This window comes from Scyliorhinus torazame, chromosome 9, assembly GCF_047496885.1.
Source record: "Scyliorhinus torazame isolate Kashiwa2021f chromosome 9, sScyTor2.1, whole genome shotgun sequence".
Taxonomy (NCBI): Eukaryota; Metazoa; Chordata; class Chondrichthyes; order Carcharhiniformes; family Scyliorhinidae; genus Scyliorhinus; species Scyliorhinus torazame.
This window is the reverse complement of record NC_092715.1, coordinates 141,034,903-141,059,768: the sequence shown is the minus strand read 5'-3', so window position 1 is coordinate 141,059,768 and position 24,866 is coordinate 141,034,903. Positions and strand designations below refer to the sequence as shown.

The 24,866-nt window shown below is 48.2% G+C and overlaps 1 protein-coding gene across 1 annotated transcript in view; it reads left to right on the top strand.

The window, feature by feature from the left end:
• aldh7a1 (aldehyde dehydrogenase 7 family, member A1) overlaps nt 1-24,866 on the top strand; it is an 86,426-nt gene that overhangs the window by 14,133 nt on the left and 47,427 nt on the right. The window contains exons 4-6 of the mRNA XM_072516568.1: nt 13,472-13,552; nt 15,426-15,549; nt 19,711-19,843. Of these exons, the coding sequence (XP_072372669.1) occupies nt 13,472-13,552; nt 15,426-15,549; nt 19,711-19,843 (338 nt within the window). The remainder of the gene's footprint in view (nt 1-13,471; nt 13,553-15,425; nt 15,550-19,710; nt 19,844-24,866) is intronic.

Sequence of the window (24,866 nt, the reverse complement as noted above, 5' to 3'; positions counted from 1 at the left end):
GCCCAAAATGATACTTGGAATGTTTCTGTTTAATTGCACCCTCTGTATTCAGACATGGATTGTGTCCTCTTTATATATTTTTTAAAAAATATATATATTTTATTGCAGTTTTTTTTCCCCTGAGCGACATTTTTCCCGCTTACAAAATAAACGAAACAATAACAAAACAGAAAATTTTTAACTTTTTAACAATAATAATAATAATAATAATAATATACAAGTAACAAAACCTCGTACTCTATTGACCTATACTCAACTAAGCCTCCTCCCCCCCTCGCCCCCCCCCCCCCCCTCCCCCCTGGGTTGCTGCTGCTGGTCACCTGTCTTCCCTCTAACGTTCCCCTAGGTAGTTGAGAAATGGCTGCCACCGCCTGGTGAACCCTTGAGCCGATCCTCTCAGGGCAAACTTTATCTGCTCCAGTTTAATAAACCCCGCCATATCGTTTACCCAGGCCTCCAGTCCGGGGGGTTTCGCCTCCTTCCACATGAGTAGGATCCTGCGCCGGGCTACGAGGGACGCAAAGGCCACGACATCGGCCTCTTTCGCCTCCTGCACTCCCGGCTCTTCCGCAACTCCAAATAGAGCTAACCCCCAGCCTGGTTTGACCCGGGCCTTCACCACCTGCGAAATCACTCCCGTCACGCCCTTCCAATACCCTTCCAGTGCCGGGCACGCCCAAAACATATGTGCGTGGTTTGCCGGGCTCCCGCCACACCTCCCACATTTGTCCTCCACTCCAAAGAACCTGCTCAATCTTGCCCCCGTTACACCTTAAATTGAATCAGGCTAAGCCTGGCGCATGAGGAAGAGGAATTTACCCTGCTTAGGGCATCAGCCCACATACCCTCCTCTATCTCCTCCCCTAATTCTTCTTCCCACTTTCTTTTTAGTTCGCCCACCGACTCCTCCCCCTCTTCCCTCATCTCTCTATAAATCTCTGACACCTTGCCCTCTCCGACCCACACCCCTGAAAGCACCCTGTCCTGTATCCCCTGTGTCGGGAGCCGCGGAAATTCCCTCACCTGTTGTCTAGTAAACGCCCTCACCTGCATATATCTCAAGAAATTCCCCCGGGGTAACTTATACTTTTCTTCCAGTGCTCCCAAGCTCGCAAAAGTCCCATCTATGAATAAATCTCCCACCTTCCTAATTCCCAACTGGTACCAGCTCTGAAATCCTCCATCCATTCTTCCTGGGGCGAACCTATGGTTGTTCCTGATAGGGGACCCCACCAGGGCTCCCCGCACCCCTCTCTGTCGCCTCCACTGTCCCCATATGTTCAGTGTTGCCGCCACCACCGGGTTCGTGGTGTACTTTTTCGGTGAGAACGGTAGTGGCGCCGTCACCAGCGCCTCTAGACTCGTCCCTTTACAGGACCTTCTCTCCAGCCTTTTCCACGCCGCTCCCTCACCCTCCATCATCCATCTACGTATCATTGCCACATTGGCGGCCCAATAATAATCTCCCAAGTTCGGTAGTGCCAGTCCTCCTCTGTCCCTACTGCGCTGAAGGAACCCCCTCCTTACTCTCGGAACTTTCCCTGCCCACACAAAGCTCGTAATGCTCCTATCTATTTTATTAAAAAAGGTCCTGGTGATTAAAATAGGGAGACATTGAAATACAAATAAGAACCTCGGGAGGACCATCATCTTAATTGCTTGCACCCTGCCCGCCAGCGATAGAGGCTGCATGTCCCACCTCTTGAAGTCCTCCTCCATTTGTTCTACCAGCCGTGTCAGATTAAGTCTGTGCAAGGTTCCCCAGCTCCTAGCGATCTGAATCCCCAAGTATCGGAAGTTTCTTTCCACTTTCCTTAGCGGTAAGCCTTAGAATAAAAGGGAGTCACTTTAGAACAGAGATGAGGAGAAATTTCTTCAGCCAGAGAGTGGTGGGTCTGTGGAATTCATTGCCACAGAGGGCGGTGGAGGCCGGGACGTTGAGTGTCTTTAAGACAGAAGTTGATAAATTCTTGATTTCTCGGGGAATTAAGGACTATGGAGAGAGAGCGGGTAAATGGAGTTGAAATCAGCCTTGATTGAATGGCGGAGTGGACTCGATGGGCCGAATGGCCTTACTTCCGCTCCTATGTCTTATGGTCTTATGGAGGTGTGGGTTTGGGAACGGATTTATTCGCTGGGTTAGACTACTTTATGGGGCACCAACGGCAAGCACACACTCCCTCATCCGCCATCAGTCCCACATCTAATCGCCAGAGTGTTCTCTGCTCCCTGTCCTCTCCTACTTCCAGGTCCACCCAATGTGGGGCATGATCCGAAACCGCTATGGCTGAGTATTCAGCTTCTTCCACCCTAGAGATCAACGACCTTCCCAAAACAAAAAAATCTATCCAGGAGTACACTTTATGGACGTGGGAGAAGAAGGAATACTCCCTAGCCCTGGGTCTAAGAAATCGCCATGGATCCACTCCCCCCATTTGGTCCATAAACCCCTTAAGTACCTTGGCCGCTGCCGGCCTTCTTCCAGTCCTTGAGCTGGATCTATCTAGCCCCGGGTCCAGCACCGTATTGAAGTCCCCTCCTAAAATCAAATTTCCTGCCTCCAGGTCCGGAATACGCCCCAGCGTCCATCTCATGAACCCTGCATCGTCCCAATTTGGGGCATACACATTAACCAACACGACCTCCATTCCCTCCAGCCTACCACTCACCATTACATATCTACCTCCACTATCTGCTACGATGTTCTTTGCTTCAAATGCTACCCGTTTCCCCACCAAAATGGCCACCCCTCTGTTCTTTGCGTCCAGTCCTGAGTGGAACACCTGTCCCACCCATCCTTTCCTTAGCCTAACTTGGTCCGCCACCTTTAGGTGCGTCTCTTGGAGCATAACCACGTCTGCCCTTAGTCCTTTCAAATGCGCGAGCGCTCGGGCCCTTTTTATCGGTCCATTCAGGCCTCTCACGTTCCACGTGATCAGCCTCACTGGGGGGCTACCTGCCCCCCTCCCGTGTCGACTAGCCATTACCTTCTCTAGGCCAGTCCCATATCCCGCCTCCGCGCTCCCGCTCGCTCCCCCAGCGTCGCATTCCGCCCCCGACCACCCTCTCTTTAGCCATTTCCTTTTGGATTTCCGCAGCAGCAACCCAGTTGTCCCCCCACCCCCCCCCCCCCCCCCACCCCCCTCCCCGCTAGATCCCTATCTAGCTTGATTGCTCCCCCCATATCACTTCCGTAAGTCAGCTGACTTCAACTGACCCCGGCTACTCCTGCTCGCTCCTCGACCCCCCTGGTGTGAGGGAACTCCCATCCGCCTTGCGCCTGTTTTCCCGCCTTATTCTTTCTGGCGCGGGAACATCCCTTTACCTGACCCGCCTCTTATGGCGCAGCTCCCTTTCCCCTCCCCCTCTCCCCCTCTCCTTCCCCATTCTCCGACTATGTCCCGCCTCTCCCCCCTCACCGGCGCCCACATTTCCCCAGTGTCCCCCCCCCTTCCCTGTTTACTTCTCGATTAACTTTCACCATCCCATTAACAAAAACAATAATAACAACAATAACAGTTCCCTGCAGCATCAGTCCCTCAGTTCCGGTCCAGTTTCTCTTCATTGATGAAGGACCATGCTTCCTCCGCCGTCTCGAAATAATAGTGTCTCTCCTGATGCGTGACCCATAGTCCTGCCGGCTGCAGCATCCCAAACTTCACCTTCCTTTTGTGCAAAACCTCTTTGGCTCGGCTGAAGCTCGCCCTCCTTCTCGCCACCTCCGCACTCCAATCCTGGTAGATCCTTACCACCGCATTCTCCCATCTGCTACTCCGTACCTTTTTAGCCCATCTCAGGACCTCTTCTCTGTCCTTAAGGCGGTAGAATCGCACGATTATCGCCCTCGGTGGTTCTCCCGCTTTTGGTCTTCTCGCCGGGATCCGATTTGCCCACTCCACCTCCATGGGGCCCGCAGGGGCCTCAGCACCCATCAGTGAGCTCAGCATCTTACTTGCGTACGCTCCACAGTCCACTCCTTCCACACCCTCCGGGAGACCTAGTATCCTAAGGTTGTTCCTTCGCGCTCCATTTTCAAGGGCCTCAATCCTGTCAGCACACTTTTTATGAAGTGCCTCGTGCGTCTGAGTCTTGACCGCCAGGCCCAGGACCTCGTCCTCAATACCTGACACCTTCTGCTCCACCACGCGAAGTTCAGTCTCCTGGGTCTTTAAAGTCTCCTTAAGCCCCTCAATTGCCTGTAACAACGGGGTCATTACCTCCTTCTTCAGCAGGTCCACGCACCGTCTCACCACCTTGTCCTGCTCAGGCCCCCATGTCACCTGTGGTTTCACCGCCGCCATTTTGTTCCACTCCCTCTGACCTTCTGGTTGCAGATTCTTCGGGCTGCAGCCGCCGCCGCCGGTTTTTCCCTCCGTCGTTCGGGGGCGACTCCCTTCCCTCGCGCCTCGCACCGGGTTTTTCGGCCGTCAAAGTCCCCGTTGGAGCTCTTAAAAGAGCCCGAAGTTCCGTCGGAGCTGGAGCCGCCGAAACGTGCGGCTAGCTCATCCCTGCCGCAACTGGAAGTCGTGTCCTCTTTATAAACTAACAAACTTTATAAATTGAGAGGAACTTTTACAACAATATAGAAAATGAGGTATGTTATTTAAATAAATATTAATCATTATTTTATGGGGCAGCACGGTAGCATTGTGGATAGCACAATTGCTTCACAGCTCCAGGGTCCCAGGTTCGATTCCGGCTTGGGTCACTGCCTGTGCGGAGTCTGCACATCCTCCCCGTGTGTGCGTGGGTTTCCTCCGGGTGCTCCGGTTTCCTCCCACAGTCCAAAGATGTGCAGGTTAGGTGGATTGGCCATGATAAATTGCCCTTAGTGTTGGATGGGGTTACTGGGTTATGGGGATAGGGTGGAGGTGTTGACCTTGGGTGAGGTGCTCTTTCCAAGAGCCGGTGCAGACTCGATGGGCCGAATGGCCTCCTTCTGCACTGTAAATTCTATGAAATTTTTGGGTAGATAACAAATCAGAATGGCACAAAAACAAGTTGAACTTGGTCAGTGTCAGTGCGTTGTTTGCGTGTTCTCCCTGGGTCTGCGTGGGTCTTACCCCCACAACCCAAAAAGATGTGCAGGGTAGGTGAATTGGCCACACTAAATTGCCCCTTAGTTGAGAAAAAAGAATTGGCAGGGAACTTCCAGGGTGTCTGGATGGCAATGCAAAGGTGCCAGCCTGTCACTGCCAAGGTGTCCAAATGTCAGAGGGAGAGCTGGAGTGCCACCCTCCCCTGTCCCTGATCACCTTGGGGTCTCCAATGGCCTAGGAGACCGCCTCCCCCAGGTGCAGTTATGCCTGGTCCACATCTGCGCCGACGCCCGTTCCTGGGCCTCGGGGGGAAATTGGGCACCAACATAGTTAAATGGGCTTAATGGCTCATTTAAATCTGTATATCTGGATTTCGCCCAGTGAGAGATCACGAGGCATTCCGAGTGTCGCCAATCTCGTGAGATTTAATGGCCTCGCCATGTCACCGCATCAGGCACGACGAGACTGTTCGATCTCCCCCATAATATTGTTAGTTGTTGAGTGTCAGTTACTTTTAAAAGGCAATTTGATTGTGGTTTGCAGGTTGATTTTTGAGCTTCCTTCCTGAGATGTCCCGGAGCTCGAGCTGCCTATATGTTAATCTAGCCTGGTTCCAAACGGCCAATAGTGGGTCATTTTTTTCCATTTTCTTTCAGGCTTGATTGGCATATTTATTTCCCAACCTTGGTACAGGGTTTACCGAACACAATTGTAGCATCCCTACTGATAACTCTGGATAAGATCAGCTAACACAAAGCCCGTTGCAGAATGAACTTTGGACCGTCTGGTCTGTTGACTCTGCAATTTTTGTAAAGATTTTTTGGGAAGCTGACTTGTTTGATTTCTGCAGTTAATATATTAAGGTAACAATGTTGGCAGGTTAGTCTGACTAGCTAGCAATTAATAATCCTACGTTAGACTCCAGTACAATGTGAGTTGAGTGAGGTCAAAACTAAACTTAAGACGGTTTCACATGAAATCACAAGAATGGTTGTTTGTTTTGATACCGGAAGAAACCATGCAGAGAAGTAATACTTTCAGGAGGAAATTAGCTGACCGTGATTCTATTGCCTGTCTTATCATTCCTGTTTTACGTTTCAATGAATTGTTCAACCTTTTTTCTTAAACAAATCACTTGAAGTATTTAGGATTCAATCAGCTAATTCTATGCTTACTGAAATGCTGAAGTTGTGGTCGCTTTCAAATGAGTTTATGCTAAAATAACACTGACAATTGGACTTTTTGACAGGATCCAAATACCATAGATTGTGGTGTGTAAGTCAATCCAAATGTAAGACAACCCCATATTTTTTGGTGCCAAAAATAATGCTTTTGCATATATTTGCTGGTCAAGTCCCCTGCACCCCCAAGCTACAAAATGCTATATTTGTGTTAGTAATGGGCCTCAATCATTCACTGTAGAAATGAAAGTTTCAATTTGGTGACCATCCATATCCCCACATTTCATACTTGGTGTATAAGTCTACGCCGTTTTTGGAAGGTGTTTTGGAGGTTTCAAAGATTGACTAGTGTGCCGTGATCTCGAGTGCAATTCAAATTGGAGCTGGAGTTTGAATTCCATAAATGAGATCTGCTCATGTCTAGTTGTAAAGGTCAGTCATGGACTAATTTTTGGAGCTCTGCCCATGGCCTTATCATCATCATGTTGGAGGCCCTTCCACTGTGCAATATTGTGCAGCATGCAGCATACAACAGCTATTATTGAAACCCTCACTGGGGCACATTGGATAGCTCCACCTAAGTGATCAAGGGATCCAAATCTAAATTTAAAGCGTTAGTTTTAGAATGCCAATGGCCTGCCCAATGTTTCTGCTGGTGACGTGGCTGCTTTGTAGTTTCACTCTGCCTCCAATTGTGGGTGCCTATTCACTATGTTTTTAGGGGGGCAGCCCCCCCCCCCCCCCCCCCCCCCCCCCCCCCCCCCCCCGGAAGACATCACCGAATCTGCATGAGTGGATGACATAGAACATACAGCACAGAACAGGCCCTTCGGTCCACGATGTTGTGCCGAACCTTTGTCCTAGATTAATCATAGATTATCATAGAATTTACAGTGCAGAAGGAGGCCATTCGGCCCATTGAGTCTGCACCGGCCCTTGGAACGAGCACCCAAACCCAACACCTCCACCCAACACCAAGGGCAATTCTGGACACTAAGGGCAATCCACCATGGCCAATCCACCCAACCTGCACATCCCTGGACCGCGGGAGGAAACCGGAGCACCCGGAGGAAACCCACGCAGACACGGGGAGGACGCGCAGACTCCGCACAGACAGCGACCCAAGCCGGAATCGAACCCGGGACCCTGGAGCTGCGAAGCAACCGTGCCATCCACAATGCTACCGTGCTGCCATTAAGAACAAATAAATCTACACTATATCATTTTACCGTAATCCATGTACGTATCCAATAGCTGCTTAAAGGTCCCTAATATTTCCGACTCAACTACTTCCACAGGCAGTGCATTCCATGCCCCCACTACTCTCTGGGTAAAGAACCTACCTCTGATATCCCTCCTATATCTCCCACCTTTCACCTTAAATTTATGTCCCCTTGTCATGGTTTGTTCCACCCGGGGAAAAAGTCTCTGACTGTCTACTCTATCTATTCCCCTGATCATCTTATAAACCTCTATCAAGTCGCCCCTCATCCTTCTCCGTTCTAATGAGAAAAGGCCTAGCACCCTCAACCTTTCCTCGTAAAACCTACTCTCCATTCCAGGCAACATCCTGGTAAATCTTCTTTGCACCTTTTCCAAAGCTTCCACATCCTTCCTAAAATGAGGCGACCAGAACTGTACACAGTACTCCAAATGTGGCCTTAACAAAGTTTTGTACAGCTGCATCATCACCTCACGGCTCTTAAATTCAATCCCTCTGTTAATGAACGCGAGCACACCATAGGCCTTCTTCACAGCTCTATCCACTTGAGTGGCAACTTTCAAAGATGTATGAACATAGACCCCAAGATCTCTCTGCTCCTCCACATTGCCAAGAACTCTACCGTTAACCCTGTATTCCGCATTCATATTTGTCCTTCCAAAATGGACAACCTCACACTTTTCAGGGTGAAACTCCATCTGCCACTTCTCAGCCCAGCTCTGCATCCTATCTATGTCTCTTTGCAGCCGACAACAGCCCTCCTTACTATCCACAACTCCACCAATCTTCGTATCGTCTGCAAATTTACTGACCCACCCTTCAACTCCCTCATCCAAGTCATTAATGAAAATCACAAACCGCAGAGGACCCAGAACTGATCCCTGCGGTACGCCACTGGTAACTGGGATCCAGGCTGAATATTTGCCATCCACCACTACTCTCTGACTTCTATCGGTTAGCCAGTTCGTTATCCAACTGGCCAAATTTCCCACTATCCCATGCCTCCTTACTTTCTGCAGAGCCTACCATGGGGAACCTTATCAAATGCCTTACTAAAATCCATGTACACTCCATCCACTGCTTTACCTTCATCCACATGCTTGGTCACCTCCTCAAAGAATTCAATAAGACTTGTAAGGCAAGACCTACCCCTCACAAATCCGTGCTGACTATCCCTAATCAAGCAGTGTCTTTCCAGATGCTCAGAAATCCTATCCCTCAGTACCCTTTCCATTACTTTGCCTACCACCGAAGTAAGACTAACTGGCCTGTAATTCCTAGGGTTATCCCTAGTCCCTTTTTTGAACAGGGGCATGACATTCGCCACTCTCCAATCCCCTGGTACCACCCCTGTTGACAGTGAGGACGAAAAGATCATTGCCAACGGCTCTGCAATTTCATCTCTTGCTTCCCATAGAATCCTTGGATATATCCCGTCAGGCCCGGGGGACTTGTCTATCCTCAAGTTTTTCAAAATGCCCAACACATCTTCCTTCCTAACAAGTATTTCCTCGAGCTTACCAATCTGTTCCACACTGTCCTCTCCAACAATATCGCCCCTCTCATTTGTAAATACAGAAGAAAAGTACTCATTCAAGACCTCTCCTATCTCTTCAGACTCAATACACAATCTCCCGCTACTATCCTTGATCGGACCTACCCTCGCTCTAGTCATTCTCATATTTCTCACATATGTGTAAAAGGCCTTGGGGTTTTCCTTGATCCTACCCGCCAAAGATTGTTCATGCCCTCTCTTAGCTCTCCTAATCCCTTTCTTCAGTTCCCTCCTGGCTATCTTGTATCCCTCCAGCGCCCTGTTAACAAGACATTCAACCCCTCTTGTCAACCATGGTTCCCTCACTCGACCATCTCTTCCCTGCCTGACAGGGACATACATATCAAGGACACGTAGTACCTGTTCCTTGAACAAGTTCCACATTTCACTTGTGTCCTTCCCTAACAGCCTATGTTCCCAACTTATGCACTTCAATTCTTGTCTGACAACATCGTATTTACCCTTCCCCCAATTGTAAATCTTGCCCTGTTGCACGCACCTATCCCTCTCCATTACTAAAGTGAAAGTCACAGAATTGTGGTCACTATCTCCAAAATGCTCCCCCACTAACAAATCTATCACTTGCCCTGGTTCATTACCAAGTACTAAATTCAATATTGCCCCTCCTCTGGTCGGACAATCTACATACTGTGTTAGAAAAGCTTCCTGGACACACTGCACAAACACCACCCCATCCAAACTATTTTATCTAAAGAGTTTCCACTCAATATTTGGGAAGTTAAAGTCACCCATGACTACTACCCTGTGACTTCTGCACCATTCCAAAATCTGTTTCTCAATCTGTTCCTCCACATCTCTGCTACTATTGGGGGGCCTATAGAAAACTCCTAACAAGGTGACTGCTCTTTTCCTATTTCTGACTTCAACCCATACTACCTCATTAGGGTAACACTCCTCGAACTGCCTTTCTGCAGCTGTTATACTATCTCTAATTAACAATGCCACCCCCTCCACCTCTTTTTCCACCCTCCCTAATCTTATTGAAACATCTATAACCAGGGACCTCCAACAACCATTTCTGCCCCTCTTCTATCCAAGTTTCCGTGATGGCCACCACATCGTAGTCCCAAGTACCGATCCATGCCTTAAGTTCACCCACCTTATTCTGATGCTTCTTGCGTTGAAGTATACACACTTCAACCCATCTCCGTGCCTGCAAGTACTCTCCTTTGTCAGTGTCCCCTTCCCCACTGCCTCATTACACGCTTTGGAGTCCTGAATATCGGCTACCTTAGTTGCTGGACTACAAATCCGGTTCCCATTCCCCTGCCAAATTAGTTTAAACCCTCCCGAAGAGTACTAGAAAACCTCCCTCCCAGGATATTGGTGCCCCTCTGGTTCAGATGCAATCCGTCCTGCTTGTACAGGTCCCACCTTCCCCAGAATGCGCTCCAATTATCCAAATACCTGAAGCCCTCCCTCCTACACCATTCCTGCAGTCACGTGTTCAACTGCACTCTCTCCCTATTCCTCGCCTCGCTATCACGTGGCACCGGCAACAAACCAGAGATGACAACTCTGTCTGTCCTGGCTTTTAACTTCCAGCCTAACTCCCTAAACTTGTTTATTACCTCCACACCCCTTTTCCTACCTATGTCGTTGGTACCAATGTGCACCACGACTTCTGGCTGCTCCCCCTCCCCCTTAAGGATCCTGAAGACACGATTTGAGACATCCCTGGCCCTGGCACCCGGGAGGCAACATACCTTCCGGGAGTCTCGCTCGTGACCACAGAATCTCCTATCTATTCCCCTAACCATTGAATATCCTACAACTATTGCTTTTCTATTCTCCCCCCTTCCCTTCTGAGCCCCAGAGCCAGACTCAGTGCCAGAGACCTGGCCGCTAGGGCCTTCCCCCCCCCCCCCCCCCGCCCCCCCCCCCCCAACAGCATCCAAAATGGTATACTTGTTTTGAAGGGGAACGGCCACGAGGGATCCCTGCACTGTCTGCCTGTTTGTTTGTTTTCCCCCTGACTGTAACCCAGCTATTCTCGTCCTGTACCTTGGGTGTGGTTACCTCCCTGTAACTCTTCTCAATCACCCCCTCTGCCTCCCGGATGATCCGAAGTTCATCCATCTTCAGCTCCAGTTCCCTAACACGGTCTTTGAGGAGCTGAAGTTGGGTGCACTTCCCGCAGGTATAGTCAGCGGGGGACACCGGTGGTATCCCTCACCACCCACATCCTACAGGAGGAGCATGCAACTGGCCTAGCCTCCATCCCCTCTTACCTGACAGAATATAGCTGCCCTGTGGACTAACTAGATCTCCGCCCTCCGACCCTGCTCCCAGTCAGCTACACTTTCTGTAAACTCCTGGCTCTCTTCTCACTCTTTGCGGAAATGTCGGAAACAAAGTGAAAGGAGCACCTTACTCCCTCCTCACCTAACTCCCTCGGTCACCAAACTCTTACTATAGCACTCAAAAATGCACCAAATTCAGCACTCAGTGCAAACAAAGTCTGCACTGTAGGGGATCACTTTTATACTATATAGATTGGAAACTTGCAAATTTCTCAGTTTGAAGGAGTTGTGGTCGCTGGCTCGGAACGTTGCATTCACCGTATTGTGGTCAGAAACCACCTGCACATTGATAATGAAATGACTTGTGGTTTGCGAATGTGTCCACAGACTGAGTTTGGGTCTTTATTGCAATATGAGTGCAGACAATGATGCCTTACCCCTAAAGGATGCCCACAACTTGGGCAAAGGCGGTGGCTTTCTCAGACTCGATTCATGGGGGAAGCTAACCTTGTCCCCCACATGAGGAAACTGGACATTAATGCATCTGTGTGCCATTGACTGTGATATACCAACTCTGGAAAGAGCTTGAGGCACAGAACTTTAATGTTACAGTTACATTAACAGCCACTGGCAGGCCTTGGGGGTTGATGGATGGTGGCTCCATTTGTTGCTTTTTCATCTGACAAATGTCTCACAACATCGTGGTTCAAACTTTGTCTTCTCCGGCACTGGTTTTCCAACATGCTGAGTAATGGTGTCCTTAGTCTTTACACCCTCCCTACTGGGTAGAATCCAGTTGTCCTCTCTTCTCCTTCCTGGTGTCCATGCTGCTGCCTCTTCCTTCTGATCATTGACTCTCGGCCCTCACTCTGTGCTGAAGCTTCTCTGGCTTCTGCTGCCTTTATATGAGCGGGTACATGCCTGTCCTCCTAGGCTTTCTCAAACGAATGAACATGCACCATTTTGAAGCACTAATTTCTTCCTTGTACCTGGTGCAAGAATCAATGGAGGCAATGAAAATTGTCCTGGCCGACCAGCCCACATACCAGCCTCAACCCATGGAGATGGGAAATACCGGGTTTGGGAGTGTGACTTTGAATCTGGGATTTTCACCATGACGGAGAGCCTCACTGTATTGGCAAAAATCTGGGCCATAGTTTAAAAGTAATATTAACGCACACACCCCGCCAACACCTGACGGTGATCAGTTCCTCAAAATAAACTATGAAAGGCTGCCACTTCCGCTAGAGTACCATGACCGAACCCCTCATGGTGTACTTAACCCTCTCTTGGTACAAAAACTCCATCAAGTCTCCCAACCGTACTGAGATGCAGAACCCGCCTCTGGGTAATCAACAAGGCAAAGGCAACAACATCCGAACCTGCCTGCAGCCCCGGCGAGTCCAACATCCCAAATATGGCAACTAATGGACAGGGCTCCAGTTCAATATTCAAAATCCACATAGTTACTCTTTTAACCTTTAACTGCAAAGTTAATGTGTTAATGTGAAATATTCTACCTCTTATCACCAACTTGAAAGTGAGTTTGTCAATTTAATGGTGATTTAATACTAATGACGAACTGGATTATGATGACCAAGGTGGGTAATTGCAGGGAAAGTGTCAATTCTCCTGAGATTTAGACATGAGTTCTAGAATAAATGATCGAGCATATTAGACGGTTTCTCAAAATAGTTCATCTGGGTACAAGGCTCTTCACGAACGATAGTGTTCTGAACTGTTGCAACACCCTAGTAGTCCCGCTATTGTTTTCAATAGTTGTAGTTCCTGATTTAACCAACTCTAATTGTATTAGAGCAGCATTGCTTGATGTGGAAACATTTTAAACAACAATGAAAAGTTGTGGGGTGATGATGGGGAATTGGCTTTATCTGCTAAGACTGGTCCAAGCAAGAATTTTGCAACCGTATTCAAACATTTTCTTTCAATATATTTTGCATTAGCAACTTGAAGGTCATTGAAAGATAATCAGAAACCAAGTTGATAATTCAAGTAATGCTGAATACAAAATCTGTCGTCCTCCTTCCATCTATCCGATTGCATGTGGTGAATATTTGTTTTTACCATTGCTTTGCTACAGTCTTAACTGACCTCTTTAAACATTTTTATTCATTTTAATCTCTCTTTAATATTTGAAACGCAAGCCCAATGGATAGAGGATGAAAAAGCTTTCTTTTTATCTTGTCCAGATTCCAGCACCAAAAAGAGGAGAAATAGTGAGGCAAATTGGAGATGCTTTGAGAAAGAAACTTAAAGTGCTGGGCAACCTGGTATGTATTTTTACTATGAGATTTTCATGTTTAATGTAATATCCTGTATTGTTTTCCTTATTATTTAATTTTTTTAAAAAATAAATATTTTATTGAGGTATTTTTTGGTAATATAACACAACACAATAAACATTGTACATGAAACTATAAACATAGTGCAAAAGCCGTCTCCCTCCCTTACAGGTCCCACCTTTATTAACGCCCTACTCTAAGCTAAACTAACCCCCCCCCCCCCCCCCCCTTCTGCTGACGATTAACTTTCCGCGAAGAAGTCGACGAACGGTTGCCATCTCCTGGCGAACCCTAACAGTGACCCCCTCAAGGAAAACTTGATTTTCTCCAAACAGAGAAAGCTAGCCACGTCTGATAGCCAGTCTCCGACTTCGGGGGCTTTGAGTCCCTCCAAGCTAATAGTATCCGTTTCTGGGCTACCAGGGAAGCAAAGACCAGAACGTCTGCCTCTTTCTCCTCCTGGATTCCCGGGTCTTCCAACACACCCGAAAATCGCCACCTCTGGACTCAGCACTCACCCTTGTTTTTAACACCGTGGAGATGACATCTACAAACCCCTGCCAAAATCACCTAAGCTTCGGACATGCCCAGAACATATGGACATGGTTCTCTGGTCCCCCTGCACATTTTGCGCTCCTGTCTTCCACCCCCAAAGAATCTGCTCATCCGGGCCACTGTCATGTGGCCCGATGAACGACCTTAAATTGTATCAGGCTGAGCCTGGCACATGTTGCGGATGCGTTGACTCTACTCAACGTGTCCGCCCATAGACCATCCTCTATCTATCCTCCCAGCTCCTCCTCCACTTGCGCTTTAGCTCATCGGCCTGCGTCCCCGCTGACCCCATAAGTTCCTTGTAAATGTACGAGACGCTCCCTTCTCTTACCCACCCTCTGGAAACTACCTGTCCTGAATCCCCTTAGCGGTAGGAGCGGGAAGGTTGACACCTGTTTACGTAGGAAGTCCCGCACCTGCAGATACCTGAATTTGTTTCCCCTCGCCAACCCAAACTTCTCCTCCAGAGCCCTCATACTCAGAAAGCTCCCCTCTATAAACATATCCCCCATCCTCTCAATCCCTGCCCTCCGCCATATCCGGAACCCCCCATCCATACTTCCCGGGGCAAACCGGTGGTTACAGATTGGGGACCAGACCGATGCTTCATCTGCTCCCACATGTCTCCTCCATTGTCCCCAGGCTCTCAGAGCCCCCCACCACCACGGGGCTGGTGGAGTTCCATGCCGGCGGGAACGGCAGAGGCGCAGTTACCAACGCCCCCAAACTGGTGCCTCCATACGCTCCCATGCCAACCCCTCCCCCACCACCCACTTCCTGATCATGGCTATATTTGCCACCCAGTAATAGTTACTAAAATTTGGCAGCGCCAGCCCGCCCTCTCCCCAACTCCGCTCAAGCATTACCTTCCTTACCCGCGGGTCTTGCCCGCCCAAACAAAGCCAGAGATCACTTTGTTGACCTTTTTAAAAAAGGACCGCGGAATAAAGATGGGGAGACATTGAAACACGAACAGGAATCTCGGGAGGACCGTCATCGTCACCGTCTGCACCTCCCAGCTAATGACAACGGGAGCGCGTCCCATCTCCGAAAATCGTCCTTCATTTGGTCTACTAGCGCGGCCAGATTTAATTTATGCAGCCGGTCCCATTCCCGTGCCACTTGAATGCCTAGGTACCTCAAGCTTTTTCCTTAACTAAGGGCTCCCCTCCACTCATCCCCACATTCCGCTTATCTTTAGCTCTGAAGAAGTCATACGTACTCGAAAAGTAAACTCTATTTTCGAGTTCGCCCCTTCTGTATTCAAATTTCCTAATTAATGTTTTTGTGTGTGTTTACTTTTAAGGTTTCTTTGGAGATGGGGAAAATTTCAGTTGAAGGTGTAGGAGAGGTTCAGGAATATATTGATGTCTGTGACTTTGCAGTTGGACTGTCTCGAATGCTTGGAGGGCCTGTGCTCCCATCTGAACGTAAGTAAAGCAATATGTTCTGCCTTCACTGCTATTAGTACATTCGGTATTGTTATCTTTTTTAAAATATGGTAAATACAATGGTCTGGAAGCTGCAGTTGTGAATGCAGAGGAAACTATGCAAGAGAAATAACAATCTCTGGGAAACAGTAAAGACTGGAGTATTATCTCTCACTTTAGTTTCTGTTCTATGGTAGCTTCTGTATGTTTGATGTCAGCCAATCCTAATGATTCTGATTACTGGGTTATTGCGAAAGCCTATTTCTACAGCCGTTCCTTTGTCTGATTAGTTATCCAAGGGCACAAAATGTTTGAACATAAGTATCCAGCATGATTATCAGGTAACAATTGCAAAATTGGACTGACTTTGGTGGAGGCGTTGCTAACTTTGACAGTACCTCCACCAAATGCAAATATTTTTATAATGATCTTCATACCTAGAGGGGGTGACGTGTAACAAGAAAGTAACAGCATCTACACTAATTGAGACAACATGCAAAATTGTTTTCACTTGATTAATTAAGACTGAATTGACTGATAGTAATATATTGTACATTTGTGACCACTGTGTTTTAAATGTGCCTTAAAAGTTCCCCACTGATGCTGTTATCAGCAATTCCTTCAAACAAATGTGAAAGTCAAACTTATGGTGGGTAGTTAGATTTAGCAAACTCGGGGAAATGCTGAAAATACTCAGCAGGTCAGTGACATCTGTGGAGAGAAACAGTTAATATTTCAGGTCGATAACCTTTCATTGGAGCAACTAAAATTACTATTTACTTTTCTGTGTGATTGTGGTCTACAGAAATGGATTTCCCCCCTGGCTATGGCACTGAGGGAGTCGAGGAAATGGAGGGGGTTGGTGCGGGGTGGGGAGGAGCATAAGGTGTCGCTCTATGCGGACGACTTGCTGCTATATGTGGCGGACCCGGTGGGGGGGGAATGCCGGAGGTAATGATGATCCTCAGGGAGTTCGGGGATTTCTCAGGGTACAAGCTCAACATGGGGAAGAGTGAGTTGTTCGTGGTTCACCTAGGGGACCAGGGGAGGGGGATTGGTGAGCTCCCACTAAAAAGGGTGGAGAGGAGCTTCAGGTATTTGGGGGTCCAGGTGGCCAGGAGCTGGGGGGCCCTGCATAGACTTAATTTCACGAGGCTAGCGGAACAAATGGAGGAGGAGTTTAAGAGGTGGGACGCGTTGCCGCTGTCCCTGGCGGGTAGGGTGCAGTCAATGAAGATGAAGGTGCTCCCAAGGTTTTTGTTCCTGTTCCAGTGCCTCCCCGTGTTTATCCCGAAGGCCTTCTTTAGGCGGGTCAACAGGAGCATAACGGGGTTTGTATGGGCGCGAGGGACTCCGAGGGTGAGAAGGGTGTTCCTGGAGCGGAGTAGGGATGGGGGGGGTGCTGGCACTGACCAACCTCTGTGGGTACTACTGGGCCGCCAATGTGGCGATGGTGCGCAAGTGGTGATGGAGGGGGAGGGGGCGGCATGGAAGAGGCTGGAGACGGCGTCTTGTGAGGGTACGAGTCTGGGGGCGCTGGCAACGGCGCCGCTACCGCTCCCTCCAATGAGGTATACCGCGAGCCCGGTAGTGGAGGCTACCCTCAAAATCTGGGGGCAGTGGAGGCGACACAGGGGCGAAGCGGGGGCCTCAGTGTGGACCCCAATACGGGGGAACCACCGGTTTGTCCCAGGGAGAATAGATGGAGGGTTTTCGGGGTGGCACAGGGCAGGGATAAGAAGGTTGGGGACCTGTTTGTGGATGGGAAGTTTGCGAGCCTGAGTGAGCTGGAGGAGAAGTATGGGCTCCCCCCGGGAACACCTTTAGGTATCTATAGGCAAGGGCGTTTGCCAGGCAGCAAGTGGTGGAATTCCCGCTGCTGCTGCCACGCACGGTACAGGACAGGGTGCTCTCGGGGAGGAGGGGGGGGAAGATCTCGGCACTTACCAGGTGATGCAAGAGGAGGAGGAGGCCTCGGTGGTGGAAAGGTAAGTGGGAGGAGGAGTTGGGGGAGGAGATCGAGGAGGGGACGTGGGCAGGTGCCCTTGGGAGGGTGAACTCTTCCTCTTTGTGCGCGAGCCTCAGCCTCATACAGTTTAAGGTGCTGCACAGGGCACACATGACCGGAACAAGGATGAGCCGGTTTTTTGGGGGTGAGGACAGGTGTGTTAGGTGCTCAGGGAGCCTGGCAAACCACACCCATATGTTCTGGGCGTGCCCAGCGCTGGGGGAGTTTTGGAAGGGCGTAGCAAGGACGGTGTCGAGGGTGGTAGGATTATGGGTCAAACCGGGCTGGGGGCTTGCAATATTTGGGATTGCAGGGGAACCGGGAGTGCAGGAGGCGAAAGAGGCCGGTATTCTGGCCATTGCGTCTCTGACAGCCCGGCGAAGGATTCTTCTTCAGTGGAAGAATGCGAGGCCCCAAGCGTGGAATCCTGGATCAACGATATGGCGGGGTTTATTAAATTGGAGGGGGTGAAATTTGCCTTCAGGGGATCGGTGCAGGGGTTTTTCAGGCGGTGGCAACCGTTCTTCGACTTCCTGGCAGACCGGTAGACAATGGTCAACAGCAGCAGCAACCCGGGGGGGGGGGGTTCTATTTTATTTTTGTTGGTCTACACTGGGGGATCTGAGGGGGTGTATATATTTGTTATGTTTGCTATGTGTTAATGCGGGGTGTTAAATTATTATTTATGTATCGGGGGGAGGGGGGCATGGGGGTTGTTTTATTTTGTTTTGTATTTAATCCTGTTGGGTTCCTTTTTCATTTTGATGTTGATATTTTGTGAAAACTTCAATAAAAATTATTTTAAAAAAAAGAAAGAAATGGATTTCCCATGCTGTCAGCTCTTGGATGAAACTTCTTTCCACATTAATTTGCTGCTGCTATTAAAGCAAGTTCAGATATTTGGTAGTGGTAGTATTCCATTTACATTATATTCTGACGACTCATAGAATCCCTACAGTGCAGAAGGAGGCCATTTGGCCCATTGAGTCTGCACCAACCCTCTGAAAGAGCCCCTACCTAGGCCCACTCCCCCAACCTATCGCAGTAACCCTGCCTAACCTGCACATCTTTGGACACTAAGGGACAATTTTAACATGACCAATCCACCTAAGCTGCACATCTTTGCACTGTGGGAGGAAGCCCTGCAGACACTGGGAGAAACTGCAAACACCATACTGACATTGCCCAAGACCAGAATTGAACCTGGGTTGCTGCTAACCACTGTGGCGCCCCTTCTGGTTGTCTTTTTTTTATGTTGGGGAGATACCGGCATTGGACTGGGGTGGGCACAGTAAGAAGTCTTATAACACCAGGTTAAAGTCCAACAAGTTTGTTTGGAATCACTAGCTTTCAGAGCAAACCTGTTTAGAATAAGGAAAATACTATACTCCAAGCCTTTCCTTTTTCAGAGCTCTGTACTTTCACCTACTATCCCTCGACCCAATCACTTTTCAGAAACACATTTAATTGTTTTTATTTTTAAACAACAAATCTCAGAATCCTAGTTTAATCCAGCATTTTATCGGCAGTCTTGTACAGAAAATAACTATTATGGAGTTGGTCGCGTCAGAGGAAGAGAAAGTCATGGTGCAGTAGATTTGAATAGTTGGTGTGGAATGTACACCACGTCAGATAGTTACGACAGCAACTAGTCTCCCATTCGATAATCCCAGAGAAATGATGTAATCCACAGGAATTGGGGAAAGGGCAGCACGGTAGCATGGTGGATAGCACAATTGCTTCACAGCTCCAGGATCCCAGGTTCGATTCCGGCTTGGGTCACTGTCTGTGCGGAGTCTGCACATCCTCCCCGTGTGTGCGTGGGTTTCCTCCGGGTGCTCCGGTTTCCTCCCACAGTCCAAAGATGTGCAGGTTAGGTGGATTGGCCATGATAAATTGCCCTTAGTGTCCAAAATTGCCCTTAGTGTTGGGTGGGGTTACTGGGTTATGGGGATAGGGTGGAGGTGTTGACCTTGGGTAGGGTGCTCTTTCCAAGAGCCGGTGCAGACTCGATGGGCTGAATGGCTTCCTTCTGCACTGTAAATTCTATGATAATCTATGATTCTATCCCTATGCATTTACTACTTGCAGTTTGTGAAAGAAAATTGAGAATGTATTTAGTTGACATTTGCCTTCCATAAAATCTTTCCAAGGTCCTGGACATGCTCTAATTGAACAATGGAATCCGCTTGGTCTAGTAGGAATCATCACTGCATTTAACTTTCCAGTTGCTGTTTATGGGTGGAATAATGCCCTTGCACTTGTCTGTGGAAACTGTTGCCTTTGGTGAGTTATTTTTGGAGGTAGGTGGTCCGAGCTATAGTAATTCTGCTTTTTACACGAATGCATTTGTTCTCATTATGTGAATGTATGTTTGGATGCATAACTTGGTTTAGGGAAGTTTGCTTGGGAGAGGATAGTTTTGTGGATTTGTTTGTCATGTGTACCGAGGTACAGTGAAAAGTATTGTTCTGCGTACAGTTCAGACTGGTCATTCCGTATATTAAAAAAATTATAGGGCATACCTAAATACACAATGTAAATACATAGACACAGGCATCGGATGAAGCATACAGGAGTATGTGGGTCAGAGTCTTGACTTTTTTTAATGCAGCCAAGAGTGATTGGCTCATTGTCCGATGGTTTTCCCCCTTCCATCTCCTTTTTCTGACGGTTAAGGGCTCGGTACAGTCTGCTTGATGGTGGAGTAAAATTGAAGTCCACAGTAAAGCCTGGTCTCTGAGATAATTTGCATCGATCAGGGGAAATCGTACCTGACCGATTTATTGGATTTTTTTGAGGTGGTAACAAGCAGGATAGATGATGGGGAACCGGTAGATGTAATATACTTGGATTTCCAAAAGGCATTTGATAAGGTACCACACAAAAGGCTACCTAATACGTTGAAGAGCCTAAGGTGTTGGGAGTAGTGTATTAGCATGGATAGATGATTGGCTAGCTGATAGACAGATAGTTGGGTTGAGAGGAGCATTTTCAGGATGGCAACCTGTAACTAGTGGAGTACCAGAGGGATTTGTGCTGGGGCCACATTTATCACAATATATATTGATATTTAAAAAAATTTTCATTCAGGATATTTTCCAATTTACAATATACACAACACTCATTCAACTTTATACAATTTTCATAATAAACAAATAACCCCCCGCCCCCCCCCCCCCCCCCCCCCCCCCAATTTGCTGATGCCTCCACCACGAATAGAACCCCTCCTCCAATCCCCTAATGGCGTATTTAATTCTTTCCAGTTGTAAAAATTCCAATACATCCCCTACCCAAGTTGTTGAGGCGGCTCTGGCACTCGCCAAATCCTCCTCCGGGCTGTCAGGGATGCAAAGCCCAATACATCAGCCCTTTTCCCCTCCTGCAGCTCTGGCTCATTCGATACCTCAAATATCACCACACTAATTACCTAACAGCACGTCTTTCGGGACTTTAGGGAGGAAACCGGAGACCCGGAGGAAACCCACACAGACACGAGGAGAACGTGCAGACTCCCGCACAGGCAGTGACACAAACCGGGAATTGAACCTGGGACCCTGGCGCTGTAAAGCAACAGTGCTAACCACTGTGCTACCATGCCGCCCTAACAACTCCATAGTCTTTCCTACACTGGAGAAAGGGTCTGTTCCATACAATAGCAAGTCATCTAAGTTTAGGGACACTCAATGCTCCATATCTTCCCTCTCTATACACTTCCACTCGGTTGACAGCCTTGGTGCAATAGCCAGCGGTTCAATTGCCCATGCAAAAGGTAACGGGAAAAGTGGACACCCCTGCCATGCTCCCCTATACAGTCGAAAGTACCCCGAGCTTTTAATGCGTTGGTACGAACGCTTGCCGAGGGGGCATTATACAACCAGGTTTACTCCCACATTGACCTTTTTCATAGTGGGCAAAGCTTGGAGAATCGCTCCAGACCACAAAACCCTTTAGTTCTGTGCCAAAAAATGAACCTAGGTCCAAACCTAAACCGCCCCAGTATCTCTGGGTACTCGCATATTACCCGTTCAAACACTTTCTCTGCGTCCATGGATATTATTACCTCCAACTCCGAACCTGACAGCGGTGACATAGCCACTTTCAAAAGTCTCATTATATTGGCCGACAAACCTTGCCTGGTTCTCAGCACTACCCCTGGCAAGCATTCTTCCAAGCGAATTGCCAGCACCTTAGCCAATAATTTGCATTGACATTCAATAAATTATATGGACCAATATGACCCACACCTCTGCATTCTTATCCTTCAGGATCAGAGAGATAGAAGCCTGTGCCAATGTGATCAGCAGCACCCCTGGGGCAACTAACAGTTGAACATCACTAGTAGATGTGGTCCGAGCTCTGTCCTCCAGCCCAAACGGAGCCTCCCGCCCCTGCACTTTCTCCTTTTCCACTACTGGAATTGTATCATGTCAGAACCTCCACCCCGGGCTCCGACCTGTACGAGGTTAAAGGTCTCAAACACTCCATTTACCCTTCTTGGATCAGAAACCACTCCACCCCCCTGGGCCCTTAATTAGCAATATCTCCCTCGAGGCCGCATGCTGTCTGGTTGTTGATCTCCAAATTTCTTTCTCTGTCAGTCTGGCCTCAATAAAAGTTGAGACGGATTCGCACGTAAACAGAAGTTATTTATTTAGCTTGCAAGCTTAATCATCTTACAGAAATGTAAAAGGACATCCAGCCTCTTACATCCCAGAAAAACAACTGACTAAAAGACAAAGGGATCTCTGCAAAATCAATTCAAATGGTATCAAGTTTCACATACTCGACGGACATAGGTCAGCCTATGTCCCTCCTGACCTGTTTAATCTATTCTGATTGGCTCACTTCCAATCCCTTTCTCTGGCCCCTAGCAATGCAGCATCACTCTCATAGACACACCTCTTCCTGCTTTTTCCATGCGGTCTCAAATTCCTTTGTCCCTAACTGCAAGAATCAAAGTGGCTTATTTCTACATTACATTAACTAGTATCTCTAAAGTAACTATTTTATATCACATTCGTCATGGTGAGCCAATAACTTACTGGACTTCTCCCCATGCTCATAGAACGCCCCTCCTACATGACACAGCTGATCAACCGCTTTCCCCGTCGATAGCATTTTGAACTCCATCTGGAGCTTCTTCCTCTCCATCAACAATTCCTCCTTCTGGTAGCCGAGTATTGCCGGTCCACTGCCAGAATAGCCTCTGTCCCTGTCTCTCCATCCATTGTGCCTTATCTTTATGTACCTAAATCAAGATAAGCTCCCCCCTAATCACCGCCTCCAATGTCTCCCAGAAAGTGGAGGGTGAAACCTTCTTACTCTTATTAAACTCCACCTAAGTTCTTATAACAGCGGCTTTCCTCTCACATGCGCCCCTATCCGCCAACAATGCCACACCCAACCTCCACAGGTGCGCTCGCACCCCCCCCCCCAAACCCAAATCCACATAGTGCGGAGTGTGGTCGGATATGACAATTGCCGAGTTTTCCGACCTTATCACCCCAGGGAGCAATGCCTTGCCCACTATGAAAAAGTCAATGTGGGAGTAAAACTGGTGCACATGTGAGAAAAGGAGACCTCCTTCTCCCTCAGGTGTCTAAATCTCCACGGATCCCACCCCCACCTGCTCCATGATCCCCAGCAGCTCCCTTGCCAACCAGGTTGTCTTAAATGATTTGGGGCATGATCCAGTCAGGGATCAAGCACACAATTAAAGGATTTTGTGGCCTGGAGTGATAGACATCAACCTTGGCCGTCATCATTTCTTGCCCCTCTGCCATCATCATCACCTCTGCCTTCAAGGAGGCAATCCGGTCCTCATGATTGGAGACCATCTCCACCTTCTGGATCGACGAATTCTGCGCCTCTAACCACTATTGCACCCTTTCCAGAACTGCCCAAATTGGTTCAGTCACTTATGCCAGATCGTCTGGGGAAGCCTGCTTTTGCTTTCTATATTCTGTCATGAGGAACTTTATCAATTTCTCAGTCGTCCACTGAGCAGGCGATGACAGGTCCCTCCGCCACATTTTCCCCTCCTTCGCCACGTGCCCTCTGAATCTGAAGAGAGCCCTTTACTCGACACAGTCTTCATTGGATAACTTTTAGATATCTCACACCAGAGGAGGAATCTAATTCTTCTGCTATATCATTTTTTCACCTGCATAGCAGCCATTAAATAGGCAAAAAGGGCCAAACATCCAGTCCTCAGGCAGGAGCCACCTTCTGTGCGACCACTTATACGGCCACCACCGGAAGCCCGCCAACCATATATATTAATGACTTGGATGAGGGAAGTGAATGCACTATTGCCAAGTTTGCAGATTACACAAAAATACCACTTTTCTACCAGCTCCTTTGCATATATAACTCAAATGCTCTCCTTTGCTTTATTCCTGTTCACAAGATTATAATGTCCCTTGCTAGATCTAGATGTTGATCTCTTAAGAAATTATAGTTTGTTCCCTGTATTGGCATTCAGCTCCAATTTGCACACTTGACATTGTGTGATCTTTTGTCACAGTTATACAAATATTACTTTTCTAGCCACCGTTCCACTCTTTTACTTCACTTCTATTAATAATGACTCAACAGTCATAAGAAAATTAAGAAAGCAGAGATTATTGCCTACAAACATTAGAAACTGCAAAATACGAGTTAGGCCACATCTAGAATACTGGTCACAGTGTTATAGGAAATAGGATACAGATTTATGAGGTTGTTGCCAGGAATGGCAACAGTTTAGCTATGAGGAAAGATTTGATAAGCTTTGATTGTTTTCTTTGAAGGGAAAGACTGAGAGGATTTGAGGGAAGTTGGGAGAAGTTTCTTTGTCCAGAAGGTAGTGGTAGTCTGGAACCCACTGTCTGACAGGGTGGTGGAGGTAGAAACCCTCATCCCACTTAAAGTGCTTGTATATCATAGAATTATCATAGAATTTACAGTGCAGAAGGAGGCCATTCGGCACATCGAGTCTGCACTGGCTCTTGGAAAGAGCACCCTACCCAAGGTCAACACCTCCACCCTATCCCCATAACCCAGTAACCCCACCCAACACTAAGGGCAATTTTGGACACTAAGGGCAATTTATCATGGCCAATCCACCTAACCCGCACATCTTTGGACTGTGGGAGGAAACAGGAGCACCCGGAGGAAACCCACACACACACTGGGAGGATGTGCAGATTCTGCACAGACAGTGACCCAAGCTGGAATCGAACCTGGGACCCTGGAGCTGTGAAGCAATTGTGCTATCCACAAGGCTACCATGCTGCCACAAATTGCCAGTATATTGAAGTGCATA